This window comes from Amphiprion ocellaris, chromosome 19, assembly GCF_022539595.1.
Source record: "Amphiprion ocellaris isolate individual 3 ecotype Okinawa chromosome 19, ASM2253959v1, whole genome shotgun sequence".
Taxonomy (NCBI): domain Eukaryota; kingdom Metazoa; phylum Chordata; class Actinopteri; family Pomacentridae; genus Amphiprion; species Amphiprion ocellaris.
Genome location: NC_072784.1, coordinates 10,863,258 through 10,879,830, shown reverse-complemented (window position 1 = coordinate 10,879,830; position 16,573 = coordinate 10,863,258). Strand labels below are relative to the sequence as shown.

General features: G+C 41.4%; 1 protein-coding gene across 2 annotated transcripts; it reads right to left on the bottom strand.

Moving 5' to 3' along the window:
- Positions 1-708: 708 nt before the first annotated feature.
- sh2b1 (SH2B adaptor protein 1) lies at positions 709-16,521 on the bottom strand. 2 transcript variants are annotated; one of them, XM_023274350.3, is made up of 10 exons: positions 16,330-16,519; positions 10,790-12,803; positions 10,209-10,310; positions 9,897-9,988; positions 9,728-9,807; positions 8,390-8,545; positions 8,024-8,235; positions 7,548-7,722; positions 5,081-5,171; positions 3,753-3,924 (listed from the first exon to the last, which is right to left on the bottom strand). In XM_023274350.3, the coding sequence occupies exons 2-10, from the start codon at positions 12,479-12,481 to the stop codon at positions 3,903-3,905; spliced, it is 2,622 nt and encodes an 873-aa protein (XP_023130118.1). In that variant the 5' UTR covers positions 12,482-12,803; positions 16,330-16,519; the 3' UTR covers positions 3,753-3,902. The 2 variants fall into 2 exon arrangements, with proteins under 2 accessions (XP_023130117.2, XP_023130118.1); XM_023274349.3 differs by lacking the exon at positions 5,081-5,171 and having other exon boundaries at positions 709-3,924; positions 16,330-16,521.
- Positions 16,522-16,573: the final 52 nt, after the last annotated feature.

Here is a 16,573-nt window from a genome sequence, read left to right as displayed (position 1 = left end):
AATTGTGCTTCACTAATTCTAGGAAATGCATGTAAAGTCATTTTTAGTCTTTGTTTTTGTAAAGGTGATCTAATTTTTAAGATGCATGGACGTAAGTTTTAGATTTATTGTAGTCTGGTTTTAAACTTGTTTTTAAACTGACTTTTGGACTCATTTTAGACCGGGTTTAAACTTTGTTTTGGACTTATTTTAGACTGGTTTTAAACTGAGTTTTGGACTTATTTTAGGTTTTTGGACTCTGTTTTGGAGCATCTTGGAGAAGTTACCAGTTCTTCTCTGGATTCAGTCTGTCTCAGAGTTTCTGACTCTGATCAGGAATTGGTTGGTTCAGATCAACTGCAGGATTTCTGGTTCTTCTTGAGGCTGAAGTCGGTTCTTCGTGACTCTGGCTGGATGTTTGGACTTCTTGTTCTGCTGCTGGATGAATCTGGGACGATCAGTCACCTCCTGTGGTGATGCTGCAACATTTGCACAATCCTGCTACTTTTCCACGTGTACAAAAAGTGCAAACAACGAATACCTGAAAAACTACCCAACCAAGTACGGGATTACAGAAATACTGAACGATTCATGGCTTTATCTTTACACACCTTGAACATTTTTGTCCTTGGGAGCTGAAATCAAGAGATTTTATGGCGTTACTGTCATCCTTAAACACAAATTCAGAGTCGAAAAAATTCACAGAAAAAAGACCAACACACCAGCTGCTATGTTTCACTATATTTATATTATATCATTATCATTAAATTCAATGTAGTACCTGAAACTAACCACACAGGCTGGACAGGCAACGCCGTCCGGCCTCAACACACGGTCCCAGCAAAGAGAGAAAAGAGACAGAGAAAGGCACAAAGAGTTTTGAAACTGAGAAAATGACACAGAACATGATGACCGGGGGGGGGGAAGGTGCATATAGAGGAATACATGAGCAAAGAAAAGACCGGTAGAAGTGACTGAGCTCCAGAACTGATGCAGGCCGAGACGACAGACACAGAAAGGCACAAGTAGAAAAAGTAGGTATTTTCACTGACATTTTCTGCTATATTTTTTCTTTTTTTTACCCTCGATGAATGCAGGATGAGGCTGAGGAGGAGAAGACAGCGTGAAAACAGGGATACTCGTCGCCTTCACAATAAAGGCCTCATAGCAAATCTTATATAGTTTTTTTCCTTCTTTTTATCCCAAAAATAAAAAAGGCACAAAGACATTTGAATTACAAGATGGAGTCGGAACAAGTGTTACATGGAGTAAGCATACAAAATAAAAAGGTGTCTTAAAAACAAATAAAATTAATACTATTATTCTGACCGTCAATATTATTATTATTATTTCCGTCATTCTTATTGGTGTCATCAATAGTTCCTCTCTGAAACAGCTCCCAGTTTGTTTAAGTCAGAGAGAAAACAAGAAAGAGAGACATTTACACTGAGTGATGCTGCTGAGTTTACTGAGGTAAATGTTGCTGCTGGCTGCAGACCCAAACTACTGCACGCTACGAACCCTACTCATTTAAAAAATCTGACATTTTAATGCAGAGGAAGGTTTTTTCTTCAAGTCAACACACCTCCAGCACAGAAAACATAGATTATTTTTAAAGATTTTAAAGCTATTCTTTAAGAACTTGTTGTCAAGAGGCGTTTTTGTTGAAAGTAAAGAGGACCCGAGACTTGAGCCTTGAGGAACTCCATGCAATGTTCGGTGGTTTCTAATAATAAAAACCCTCGAAAAAGAAGAAATGAACAAAATTTTGTAAGAGAAAAATAGAATTGTTTTCAATCTGGAAAGTTGTAATGACTCATTTATGTCAGCTGGTGTCAGCCATGTTTAATGCCATCCAGAACTTATTGAGAAAAAGGTGTTTTCTATCTTCCATTAAACTCAAGTCAACAATTACTCAAGTAGCCTTCACCAAATTAGCCAGTTTAGCTTTTCTAATGGAAATCAACAGACGCAAGCCAAACGCTTCAAATTTACTGGACAATTAAATGAAAACATGGCCACTGACTTCTACATTTTAATAACCATTTATGAGAATCAAGCCAATCGAGTTCATCTGCAGGTAAATCTGTATTTCACTCTAAGTCGCCCGTCGAGGTAAGAGGATGAAATTGCTTTTCCTGCTCCAGTGTCTTGAAATGAAACTAACCAGATATTCAGTTTGTACCATTAAAACTTCAGAAATGTCTCAGCTGCTGCTTGGAAACATCTGCAGCCGACGTGTGATCGTACCGTTAGTGTTCATATTATTATCAGTCGTATACATTCAGTCACATGTTCTTTATTGTGGATTTTAAATTCACATTTCACGTGTCGGTTTGGTGTTTCCAGCTTGTTCAATATGACATGACTGTAATAATGTATTAAGGGTAATGTATTAATGTTGTTTTGACTTTAAGACTTCATAACCTACAGGAACAGGCTGTGTAGTGTTGTCACAAGGTGGCGCTGTGAGCTACATTTGCTGGAATGAACAGAGCAGATCATCTCCGATGAGGCTCATCACTACTTTTTAGAAAAAAAACATGTAAAACAAGCAGTTTTTGTGATATTCAGGATGTTTTTTGGAAAGGTGCCATTTCTATTAATGTTTTCTAGTGGAAGTTATTTCTAAAGTTACTTTATTTCCACCCTTAACTTGACAATTTTAGACAATTTGAACATACCAAATTAACTTTTTCTGTGTAAAATAAAGGCAATATCCTGCGATTATTAGTAACTATGGAACAACCAATGGAGTTCGTCAAGGCTCGATTCTCCTCTTTTGTTTAATGAAGAACACCTCAAAACAACCTTAATTAGGAGTGTTATACTTTCATCATGTGGACACAGAGTAACTGCATTTTTCCATATGTGTAAAATGAATCTGACGTGTGTCGCAAGAAAGAAAATGCAGTATTGCATTCGAAAAAGGTAATGGAAATGACAAAATTTGAAGAAGCGTACCTTATTGTGGCTTACAGCTTTGTAGATTGACAAAGTTTTGTAGGTTTAAAGGTGTTTTAGAAATTGGCAAACAACTGATTTTGTTTTAGGCTTCTCCTACATTCTTTATTACAGCTAACGTAGCCTATAGCACCCCTCTCTGACAACACTATTCAGTCCATCTGGTTAAGTTTTTGCAACAAACTTGTCTTTAAATTTGCTTGACGGCTACACAAAAACATAGCTGTATCTTTTGTCTTTTTGCTGCAGATGCAACAACTAAATGCACTAAATGAGTTTGGTTCGGTGAATGCGTAGCACTGTGGGTCTGCTCGCCGCAGTAGAAATGTCTGTCCAGAGTGTTTGGCCTCTGACTAGCGTGGACCGTGGTGAGGTATCGGGGTCTGCTGGCATCCCGGCAAAAACAAAGCTTATCTGGCTAAAAGGAAATGTTCGGCTAGTTTAGTGTCATGAAGCTGCTCAGCTGCAGGCTCTCTCTCTCGTATAGTGTTAGTACTTTAACTCCTCCTCGCTAACAAAATAAAAATACTGGTTATGAATGGCTATGATGTACGCCGCCTCATCCAATCTCGCTTTCACTCGCACAGACAAACAAACACACATACACCTCCTCCTCCTCTTCCTCTTCCTCCTCCTCCGACCTTCATCAGAAGAAGGAGTACTGGTTATCGATGGCTCGGGGGGCCCTTGCTCCATCCCTCTCTTCCCCCTCCACAGCTTCCAGTTGGCGTAGAGGAGTGTCCCTCTCCTCCCAGTCCTCCACGCCTCCTCCACTGCCTCCGCTGCCTCCTGCTGCTCCTCCAGCGGCTGCCATCGTTGCCACGGCGGCAGCTCCAGCTCCTCCTCCTCCTCCTCCTCCTCCTCCTCCACCAGCTCCAGGCTCGGTCTCAACACCCCTCTCCTGGGGGGGAGTCGGTGGCGGTGGTCGGCCCGGCGGCAGCGGAGGAGGCTGGGGAGGGCTACGGGGTCTGCTGGTCAAGTCTGAGAGGAGGAAAGACAGGAAAAGGAGAGAAAAGTGTGAACAAAGGGAGGAGGAGAAGGAGGTGAAGACAGCGTTGGAGGGAAACAGACAAAATGGCCGTAAGCGGAGGGTTCAGTGGAGGAAGTCAGCGGTCGTGGAGTCCATGGAGGTCATGGAGGACGTCGGATTCAAACACAGTCACACATGAATAACTACTGATTCTGAGCTCCGTGTTCAAAACCCACCAGCAGGTTTCAAATGCATGTTTGTTTTCTTTAAAAATCCTCAAAATGTCATCATTCATCAGCCAGAAAAAGAAAATTCTCAGATTTTTAACTTTCAAACTTTCTGTAAACACATCTCATTTTGAAAAACTGACAAAAATAAAGACGATTCAAAAAAAATCTGTGCTTAAAATCATGATATCTAATCAAAATCACTTTACTATACATGTCTAGATAACTAGATGCTCTTTGGGATGATCATTTATCATAAAAAGAAACAACAGTTTCTGCGAACAAGATTCTGTGCAAAAAAAATTCTGTGCTCCTCATTGTAACCACATATCTGCCGACAGGTTTTCTTTTTTTTTGTTTTACTTGCCAAATTTCACAATTTATTTGCCATAAACTGTAAAAACTGGAGGAATTATTGCTTCTGACAGTCCAGATCATGTGTGACTTTTACTTTTGTCTGGAAAAACAACCAAATCTAAGCTTAAAATCAGCATATTAATGCGTATTATCTTTAAAATTACCCCATTTCTCAAAAAGAATCTTCAACATATCTTAATGTAATCATGTGTGATTGTCGGTTGAACTCTTTGTGAAACTTTTGTTTAAAAAGTTGCCAAAAATAAACAGTTTACATTAACAAGATTCTGTGAAAAACTAAAAATTCTGTGCTTTTTGTTGCGACCGTGAAGCCATCAGCGACTCAGCTGTGACCAACAATCATGTTACAAAAACTCAGATTTTTCAGCTGAACTGCAGGCAGTGTTTGCACAGAGCAGATGGATTGGCTCCAGAGCGTCACATGACCACAACTGCACTAAAAAACAAAACACACTGAAATAAATAATGAAAGGCTGATTAAAAATGATCAGTGTGTCGGTGGGTAAAAGCTAAACCACCTCAGTCACTCGCTGCCACGCTCACAGAGTCCGGTCTCACTTACACACAGTCAGAGATGGGGGTTGATGGAGAGTCGGGATGGCGCGTGGTGATGACATCACAGACTGTAGGCCGACTGCCCGCCCTGTCGCGGCCTGCAAAGGACGAGCCAACGGATACAACAAGACAACAACAACAGAGAGGTCAGAACAGTGACACACACAGCGGGTGGCGGGAAGCCAGGCGACGTTTTGTTGTTGCATTAAACCGTCTCAAATCATCAAAAAAACATTCCTCCTGATTTGTCTCAAGTTTTTATGTCATAAAATACAGATGTTTATAAAGATATTTATAAAATTTTAGCTTCATATATCAAATATTTCCATGTTAATATTTCTTTTAAATCACCCATCAACACATTTCCATCAGGCTTTTGAAATTTGAGTGTTTGAACAACAATATGTGAGGAATTATTAAAGATAAAAACCTGAAATTTTCAGTTATTTCTCATCATGACATTGATTCTGTAATATTAAAATCACACTTTGAAACTCCACAACTCTGTTCTACTTGGATCAGATCATCTACCAATATTTTTGTGGTACAACTTGTCAAACCTGCTCAATCTTTTCATTTCTGTGACCAAATATTTCATATTAAAATATTCTGTATGTTTAGTTTTGTATTACTGTGACATGTAGCTACATGTGGTTGAGAAAATATCACTAGCTGGCTTCTGCTTTATCAGCTTTTATGTTAGTGTGCTGAAAGATGAGACTTCTCGTGGCACCTTAATTCTTTCAGAGGTTATTTGTATATCAACGTGTCCAATATTACAGATTCTGAATCAATGACATGATGAGAAATAACAGTGAAAAATTCAAGTTTTTATCTTTAAAAGTTCCTCAGATATTGTTGTTCAGACAGAAAAAACCTGATGAAAAATAGTCAGTGGGCAATTTAAAAATGTGTATTTACATTATAAATATTTACAATATTTGATATTTCACAGATATCATTGTAAATATCCTTTTAATGATAACGTTAACCAGAGGTTGTCCATCAGAAGGCCACTGATGATCTGAGATGGAATTCTTGTTTAACAAAGACAAGTTTGACATTTTTGATGGTCACTGGCTGCCAACATCTGGTTCTGACTCGTAAAAGAAAAGCCACAGACGAGTTAAATGTTCACTTCAGGGAGCAAAATGGAAAAACATGTGGCTAATAGGACCTGTGGAGATGGTAGATCATGCAGTGTGTATGTAAAAGCATGCAGATGCACACAGATAACGACATTTAATGGATTTGTTTTCAGCTCGGCAGCACATTCACACCTCAGAGGTAATCCACGTAGCTCTAACTGAACAGTGCTGGTTCATACAAACACCACCAATAAAACAATCAATCCTCAGGCTAAACACGAACTTTAGAAAATATGTGTAAATATGAATAAAGCATCAGCTACCCAGTGCTGTGGTGGTTCAACAGGAGACACTGAATGCTGAACTTTAAAGACACACTTGTATCTGAGATTACAAATAAAACTTCACAATTTAGTGAAGTCCACATAACAAGAAGGTTTCTGATAGAGATCCTGACACAACAATATATGCTGTAAAAAATGTTTGCACATTTTATGGTGAAAAACTGTCAAACCAATGACGATAAAAATCTGTAAACTCTAAAACAGTTTGATGCAGCTTATATAAGACAGAAACACCCTAGATAGGTTAATCAGGAGAGAAGTGTGTTTTTTTTTTTTTTTTTACATTTTTTTTTCCTCTGGAAAAAATACATTTCCTGACCCCTGCAGTTTCTAAATGGAAAAATGCAGTAATATATATCACAATACTGTAATTTTTGCATTTAATTCTCGAAAAGAATACAGTTAAATGTACATATTGCTGTGCTGATAATGGAAACATGCTGCAATATTTATTTAACAAGTAACATGGTAATTTCTCCATTCTTTACATGCAAAAAATAGAGTTTGATACTTTTGTGTTAACAGACATATGCTTTAATATTTCTGACAGCTTTAACCACAATTATTGCTAAAATCACAAATATTTAAAGTTAAATACACCAACTGTTGTGCTGATAATGGAAAAATGTTGTAATATTTATAATAAGTTACACAAATTTTATTTTATATTGTATTTTCATGTAAATTTTCTAATTTTTAAAGGTTAATTTTTTTTTTTACAGTAAAATTTGTAAAGTAGCATATTTTTAACCCTAAAATCAACAATATCAGTACATTTTTTTAACCGTAAATGTGGAAAATGTTTTACCATAATTTTACGGTAGCATTCTGGCAACCACAGAATTTTACCGTAAAAATAACTTTTTTTTTTTACAGTACAGTTTATGATCACTCTTTTTCGGAAATTTGATTACAGAAGCCAACGAAAACATCTAAAATCTGACTGTGAAAACTCCCCTTAAATCTAAAGCTGAGACACTCAGAATCTGAAGTTATTAAGGGGCAACTACTTCCTGTTAAATCAGTGTCGTCATGTCTGTACCTGGCTGGCGAACAGCGGTGGCGCCCACAAAGCTGATGAGCGTGACGTCCGAGGCGCCGCCGGACTCCAGCGGGATCGGATGCACCCGAAAGTGTTCCAGCATGTCGAAGATGGACTGAAACCAGAGGTGCTGAACTCGACACTGACCGTCCTCGTTCAGGGACAAACGGAGGTGCTGCAGGGAAACAAAGGGAGATTTATGATTTAAAACCTGGAATGTTCCTCTGAGGAACCAGGTTCTAGATGTTCTAGTAATTTAACAGTTTATTAAGAAAATTGTCTGACTATTACAGTAACAATAACGATCATATGCTGCATATAAACATCCTGTATATTATATAAGTACGCTAAAATAACACAAGAACAGTAAAAATGAATGTTGGCAGTTATATTGAGGTACATAAAGTAGAATGATCCTTAAAAATGCCTTGCTTATTTTCCTACTTCCCTCCACTCAGAGCTCCACCTGGACTCACCTTGGCCTTGCCCTGGAAGTTGAAGGTGAGGACGTATTCTCCGCGGCGGGTTTCGCTCTGACGAACCAGAAAGACTCCGTGGCTCGCCGGGCCTCCAGCCAGAACCAGCTGAGCGGCTTTGAGGCGCGACAGAGTGCCGTGAAACCACTGACACTCACTGAGAGGATGTTCCACCGTCTCCGCCGCCGTCACCTCCGAGAACAGGAAGGAACCTGCACAGGTGAAGCAGACAGGCCAGGCTTTAAATGCAGAACAAGTAAATATGTAGAATACATGGAGTTTTCTTGAACAGAAAAGACAAAGAGAAGTCTCTGCAGCCCTGTCGATGAATCATACATTTCACTGTAACACCTGGATCGTATTTACCTGTAGCATCCGGTGTCTCAGCGAACGGCGTTCCCAGACTGGCTCCGCCTCCGCCAAGAATCCTGCCATCTGGTTCGTCGAGAGGAGCTCGAGGCGGAAGCTCTGGTGGGAGAGGATCCATGAGGGGAGAGGAGCCTCCGATGCCTCCGTAACAGACTGAAACCAACAAAAAGATGGTTAGAAAATTGATTATTACAGAATGAAATGATGCTGACCACAAAAACTGAAAATCATAAATAAATCAGGAGACACTGATCAGATCCACAGTCCACACGCAAGAAACCTTGTTATTTTAGTGACCCCCAGAGATTTCATCAGCATCATCAGGAGATCTGATTTGCCTGTTCAAGTCCCTGCTGCTATATATACAGCTGCATGCAGAAGTTTTGACATCCTGAAACCAAAACAAAAAACATGCAAAAAACACAAAGAGAAGACACGAAATCACCACAAAACGACATGAAATCACCACCAAAGACACAAAACCACCACTTAAGAAAGATGACACAATAAAAAGATGCAAAATCAAAACAAACTGTCAAAATCATGGCAAAAAACATGTACAAAATCACCCCAAAGAGGCACAAAATCACAATAAATTCAGCACCAAAAACCACAAAAAGATGCAAAGGCACCACAAAAAGGGGAAAAATTAGCACAAAAAGTTGCAGTTTCCACATAAAGACACAAAGACACAATGCCATAAAAAGGTGCAAAATCACCACAAATGGACATAAAATCAACACAAAGACAAGTGAAACTACTACATAAGGCCACAAAATCACTACAAAAATACACAAAACCAAGATAAAACGCAAAATCCCTTAAGAGCTGAAATGATCATAAAAAGATGCTAAATCACCATTAAAAGATTCCCACAAAAATCAGCACAAAAAGGTGAAACAAACACAAAAAGGAGCAAAATCACCGGAAAGGACATAAAATCACCACAATGAAAATACACAAAACCAAGAACACATCAAATTATCACAGAGTCAAAATCACAACAAAAAAATAAACAAAAACCTCCATGAAAGAACATCACCACAAAAAGACACAAAACCACAATAAGATGCAAAGCCACTTAAAAGCCGAAATAATTGTAAAAAGATGTAAAATCAACACAAAAAAGACAACATTTCCACAAAAAGACACAAATTATCTGTCAAAATCAGCACAAAAATATGCAAAATCACTTGAGTGATAATCCTCCATCACCAAAAAGGTCATAATCACCACAAAAAGGAGCAAAATCATCGTTAAAAAAATCACCCCAAAGAGAAGTGCAATCAACACAAAAGACACAAAATTACCTTATAAACAGCATCATACACTGACCTTGTGAGAGTCGATCTCCAATCTCAGGTGTCCCGCTGACGTCTAACGGACCACAGACACCTTCGGCATCCTCCTGCTCACTGTGGGACGAAGTTCAAGTCACATTCAGACCTTTACAGTTGATGTAGAGGCAGCGACAGACACCTGCTGCAGCCAGGTGAGTGTTTACCTGAGGCAGATGCCGTTCCTGATGTCGCTCAGCCAAGCTCTCATCTGAACAGCGTCTCTGGTCTCGATCACGTACTGAGTCGGTCCGTCCAGCTGAGAACAACAAGTTCTAATGAGTTACTAGGAAGTAAAACTACAGTGAAAGTTTCAGAACAAAAAACAAAAATGTTCAAATATGTCTAATAAAGTGATGTGTGCTACAGCAGGAAGGTCAGAAATGAAGCGTTCAGCTCAGAGAAAGGAGAGCAGAAGAGTAACAGAACCAGAATAGTTCTGTGTGTTGCTGTTCAGACTGAGACACAGGTGTGTTTACCTGCAGCAGGAAGGTGTTCTCCTTGTCGGGGACCTCCAGAGCCGTGGTGCTCCTCACGTCCACGATGGAGCAGCAGGGGACGGTCAGCCGAGGCTTCGAGGACTGAGGATGAAAAACAGAGACTCACTATTTAACTACACAAAGTCCAGCAGCCACAGTTAGTCACCAGGATGTTTGCAGCTGTCAGGCAGCTGAGGATGGTGTTAAAATAATAATAATCAGAGCCGTATTCATATAACATGGAGTTTCAAAATGGTTTTCATGCTTACGTACTCTCTATTTTATGTTTACACTGTCTGCAGTTCAACCAAATAGTCCCAGAATGTTTGTCACCTGGCTGTTCATCAGTCACAGTTCAGAATTTCAGTTTTTTATGTAATCTGGTGCAAACAATTTATGATGCAAGACAGGTAGAAATAAGTGATTTTTATGAAATATCATCATTTCAAGCTCAAATTTGGTTTCCTGCAAAGTACATCACAGGTAAGTAGTAAAGTTACAAATTAAACGATACTTGAACTGATAAGTGGTCATTTTGGGGACGTTTAAGAAAACGTGCCCAGAGAGTTAAAGGCTCTTACTTTTGGTGGAATGAAAAACTCCAGATAGTACTCCTCTCCACGCTCACCGCCCTCTCGGTCTCGCTCTCGGAGGACCAGCCGACATTTATGCCAGCGTCCTCCCCTCCAGGGAACGTTTCCTCCGCTGGCCAGCGGCTGCACCGGACCTGCCTGAGCTGCAGAAGCCGAGGCGGCATTGTTGTTGTCGGTGCCGTGATGCAGCAGCCCGAAGGAGAAGCCGGAGAAGCCGTGGCTGCCGCTCAGCTCGTCGCTGGATGAGCTGACGCTGACTCCACCCTCCCGAACCAGCCGGCCCACCTTCCTGGGAGGACCCATGGCGGCGGCGCTGCTCGGGGGCAGCGTGGAGGCGGCGCCGGTGGCGGTCGGGGTGAGGACGGGCGGAGGGGATCGGGACAGTCGGAGCTTCTCCAGACGATGGCTCCACTTCTCCTTCTCGCCTCCTTCACCGTTGCTCCGCCGGCGGTCCCGAGCCGCCTCTGACAGCGACAGGGATGTGGCGCTGCTGGAGGACGAAGGTGGCAGCGAGGAGGAGGAGGAGTGGGGCAGGGAGAGGGGCATGGACAGGGACACCGGCATGGAGGAGGTGGGCGTCGGAGGCTGCGTACCAGAGTTCCTCTTGGAGGAAGAACCCATAGTGTCCTGCACCCCCATGGTGTAGCTGTAGCTGGAGGGCAGCTGGCTCTGGGCCGAGTCACTGGAAGAGCTTCTCCAGTGCAGGATTCCCCGGACGCTGCCGCGAACACTGCGACCGACGCTGCGCAGCGAGAAGCGCTTCTTCAGTTTGTTTTTGGACGAATTGGGCGTACCGTTACCTTTGGATCCGGGCGGAGGAGTGATGGAGGAGGGCGTGATCTGAGGAGTGTGGGAGGGGTCGGCGTTGTCCACCTCCGAGGACTCCGCCTCCCGGTCTTCTGGCTCGACGTCCTCCCCAACCGACGCCACGCCAAGCCAGCTGTCCTCCTCCTCCTCGACCGGCGCCTCCCCATTGCCGGGAGCCATCATGGCGGCCCTCTCCTCACGCCGTCCGTTGTTTCCTCCCACCGAGGAGCAGCACGACGACGATGAAGACGGAGGCAGCACCTGGCCGTGGGCGTACGAGTCCTGGAACCTGTCCCCGCTGCGGTTCTCCAGCACCAACCGTGTCGGTGCTGGTTTGGACGAAGCCCGCATGGCGTTCGTCGGCGGGAGGACCGCCGCCCCAGTCGCTGACAGAGGCGACACCGCTTCCTCTTCCAGTGAAGTAGCATCAGACTGGGGAGTCCAGCTCACCATCTCGTCCCTCCCAGAAGCGCAGCTCGGCGGTAGCGCCCCCTCCAGCTCACTCTGGAAGTGACGCACGAAGCGGTCGGTGAAGCGCCGGCAGAAGGCGGCGGCTGAGTCCGTGGAGTAGTGCGGGTTCTCCAGGAGGAAAGCCCGAAAGTGGCGAGCAAAGTCTCCGGCCGCAACTCGGGCGTGAAGCTCACAGAATTCGGTCCAGCTGAGGCAGGGCGAGGGGGACGGCGTCGGGGTGTCGGACAGAGAGGACGGGTGAGCCTGGGGTGGGGGGCTCACCAGGGGAGGGAGGGGGGGAGGCCGGGGCGACAGAGGCAGCAGAGAGGGGGAGGGAGGGGACGGAGAGGGGGAGGGAGACGGGGGTAAAGGGGAGGAGTTCGCCGCCCTCGGGCTGGGCGGAGTCAACAGAGAGCCGTTCATCCTCCTACAGATCCGTCAAATCAAACACAGCTGGATTAAATGATGGCGGCAAACACGGACCATCGGGCTGATCATTGACAGGTGGGTGTGAAGCGAAGCCCCGTCGACAACAGTTAAAACACGATGCACCGAACCCATGCGAGGGTTGAACAGAGGTCAGACGTCTCCAAGGCCGAGCTGTTTGCTACATTATTTTAGGAAATTTAATCGTTTCAGCGAGAAAATCCAGTTTCAGTCAGACAGTAAACTGAAGGTTTGATGATTCACAAGGTCTGCCTCTTCTTCAGCGTCTGTCGGACATCCAGAGGAACGAAGCCACATCCTGCAAAGAAACACAAACTTTAAATTCATCTGCAATAAAAACTCTGTGCAAACTTCCAAAATAGAAACATGTGGGCTAGGACAGGACAGCAAAAATAAATCAGAAATACGCTAAACTTCCACTCAAGCGGATAAATTAAGAGAAGCTTGTGGAAAAAGGATGGATTTTAACCCTCTGAACTCAGTTTTAGAATTTTTATAATGTATTTTTAATGGCGATGCACTCCTCTGGCTCGTTCTAAACAGAGTTCTTCCAGTCGTCTGATGATATTCTCCAGCACTTTTTCACTCTGTTTCTGTGCAGCAGTCAATGGGGGTTATTTGCTCTTGTTTTATTTTTCACTGCGGTTCATTTCTCTTCACTGTGGTTCATTTTTCAATCTAAAGTCCTGCACCTCTATGGAAACAGAACAGTATGAAAAAGGAGAGAGAACTCAAAAATGTGCTGCAGTTGTTACCAACACTGGAAAAAATGGAGGCTTCACAAATTGTAGATGTTTGTAGATTTATGTTTCTCACCTTTCTGTTGTTTTGTGTCTGACTTTTGTAATGTTTTGTTTCCCTTCTGTCATTTTCTATCTTGTTTTGTGTCTCACTTTTGTTGTTTTGTGCCTCTTTGGTACAATTTTGTCTGTTTGTGGTCGCTTTGTCTCCTCATACTGTAGATATTTTCCTCTCCAGACTTTTTCTCTCTACTCTGCTCATCAACTGTAGAAAGATGTTTCACCATGCTGAATGTATCTTCCAATAACTTTCTCCTCTGTTCACTGTTTTTGAGCCATGCTGCATTTATTTTATTGATTCAGTAGGTTTGAGTTTCCTCTCAGTCTCTATGTGGAAACACTGCCTGCAGTTCACCTTAAAACTCAGACTATTTCTTTTTTTAACAGAATCTGTTGCAAATGGTTTATTTTTTTTTTGGCATTTTTTTTATGCTACATGTAGAATAAAGCAGGTTTGATGAAATATTAAGGTTAGATTTTGTTGCTTTTCCAGAGACAATTTTACGCTACACAGGAGTCATTTCTTTCTATTTTCACAGTTTCTGGCAGATAAATGTTGTTTTTTTTCTTACAAACAAGCTGTCGATATTGGAGGTTCGGGGGAATAATGTACATTTGATTTTAATTCAGTTTCATTCAGTGTACAAATGTAAGGATAAAAAGGAAAATATAAGTTAGATATGTATCAAATATCAGTCTGCAATTGAAATTCAGGTTTATTGCAGTTATCCAGTACACATTCCAATTGTGTGGTTCAAATTAAAATGAATGATAAAATGAATGATAAAAATTCAGTTACCAGTGGCACATATTTCTGGAGGTGTAAAATACTTCAAGTGACTTTTAGCAGATAACACTTCTTTTACTGGTGGCTGAGTATTTTCACAGTGTGTTGTCGGAACTTTTATTTAAATAAAGACTGTAAATACTTCTTCCACCACTGCAAATGTTTTCTGACTGAAGATCCAATGAAGTTTAGTAAACATGAGAAAGGAAAAACAGAAAACTGTATGTAAGAGAGGGAACAAATAATAGTCTGCAGTTCAAACTCAGTTTGACTGTACTTATCCAGGTGAAACAATACAGATTGCAATTTTGTAGTTTGAACACAAACTTAAATATATACAAATAAAACTCAGTTTCTAGCTGAACATATTTCAGTCTCATAAAATTATTAAGTAACTTTAATGGATAATACTTGTTTGAACTGTATCTGAGTATTTTCACAGTGTGTTGTTAGTACTTTTACTTAAATAAAGACTGTAAATTAGAGGTAGACAGATATATCGGCCGGCCGATATTTTGAGCCGATATATGGACTTTTTTCAATATCGGCCATCGGCCGATATTTACAAATAAAAAGCCGATTTGTGATCAGGCACCCATACGGGCAGCTGCCGCGACCGCTTTTCCCTTAGAAGGACACCCGGCACTCAGAGAGCGGAGCATGAGCGGAGCGAGTGAGCTAGGCAACAACAAGCCTAACCCTAACCACTTTCAGGTTACTTTTTAATTGTATTTTTTGTAAACTTTAAGTATTTTTTTATGTTATTGTACTTTTTCACTTTTTGTGTTCAATAAATGTTAGAGTTCTACTAGTGTATTTAATTTGTAATATATACATGTATATACTGTTAGTGTTTAAATTGCCTTTTGTAATCAATGTGCTTTAAAAAAAAAAAAAAAAGGATATCGGCCTTAAAAATCGGCTTCTACAATCGGCTTTAGATATCGGCCATCGGCTGAAAATTTTTTTAAAAATCGGTATCGGCCTTTGAAAATCCCATATCGGTCGACCTCTACTGTAAATACTTCTTCCACCACTCCAAAACACACTGACCATTACTAGTGGCAAATAGTGGACGTTAAAGCACCCATGAATTGCATACATTTTATTAGAGCATCTCGCTTCACATGCCTACTGAATTCAATTTTACTGCAATTATTCAAGTCAAACTATATAACGTCAGATTGTGTGGGTCATATATAATTTGTTAATATAGCTCTTCAAGTTAGTCAAATAAAATTAAATTATAATGATTCAAATTCAATTTCTAGCGACACATATTTCTCCCCATTACAAATAGTTCAAGTACCTTTATTGGACAATATTTATTTCACTTGGAACAGAGCATGTTCATGGTGTGTTGTTAGTTCTTTTACTTCTACTTTTTCCACCACTGTAAAACAGATGACTAACCACAAGCAGTAAATCTTAAAGCAGACTTCAGTGACATACATTTTCAATCAACTCGTTTTAAGTGTTTTCTGAAAGAAAAGTAAATTTCATTCAGTGAACATGTGAGAGGATGAAAAGACAAATGGAGAGAAAGTAGACATTAAATAATAGTCTGTATTTTAAATTCAATTTTACTGCAGTTACCCAAATTAAAACAATATAGATTCTAATTTTGTGATACAAATTCAAATATTCAAGATGGGCAATTTAAACTCAAATATAAATGACTTAAGTTCACACATATTTCTGCCCATAATAAATAGTTAAAGTAACGTTAATAGATAATACTTGTTTTACTAGTAGCTGAGTATTTTCAGTGTGTTGTTGCTACTTTTCCCTAAATAAACACTGTAAATACTTCTTCCACCACTTTAAAACAGGCTAATCGCTACTATTTGCAGGTAATGAACGTTAAAGCAGACTTAAGTGACATAAATATGAGATAAAGTCGCCTCACTCGTTAGCTGCTAACACGAACTAGCAGGCAATGTGTGAGTCTTGCTCATTCAGCTTTCTTTAAAGACGTTAGCTAGCTAACAATAGCTAGCCAGGTTCGGGTTGCCCACAAAGCTGCGGTCCGTTCCTCCTGTTATTCGCCACCTGCGGTCCTGTTCAGGTGTTTTTCGGGTTCTAACTGTCGCTGAGATCAGCACATATTGAATCATCCGACTGCAGCTAACGCCAAAGATTCTTTGCGAGCTAAGCTAACCGTTAGCCAGCTAGCTAGCTATTAATAAACTCAGCTATCAATATTGGTCCAGCGCAGCGTGCGGTGTCGGTTCTACCTGTAAATCACAGTCCGCCGTGCTGCTCCGCGGCTCCAGGTGAAGCTGGCACACCTATAGTCAGCCCTCCAGTCCACATAACGGAACAAACATCCTCCTTAAGCTTGTTGTTGTTGTTGCTAAATATGAATATTGCTATGCCTTGCCTGGACCCGTTCCTCTCGCTCTGCCCGGCGGCTCTCGCGATATTTGGGAGGTCGGCAGTGAGAGCAACGGCTTGTTGTTGTTGTTGTTGACAGCTACC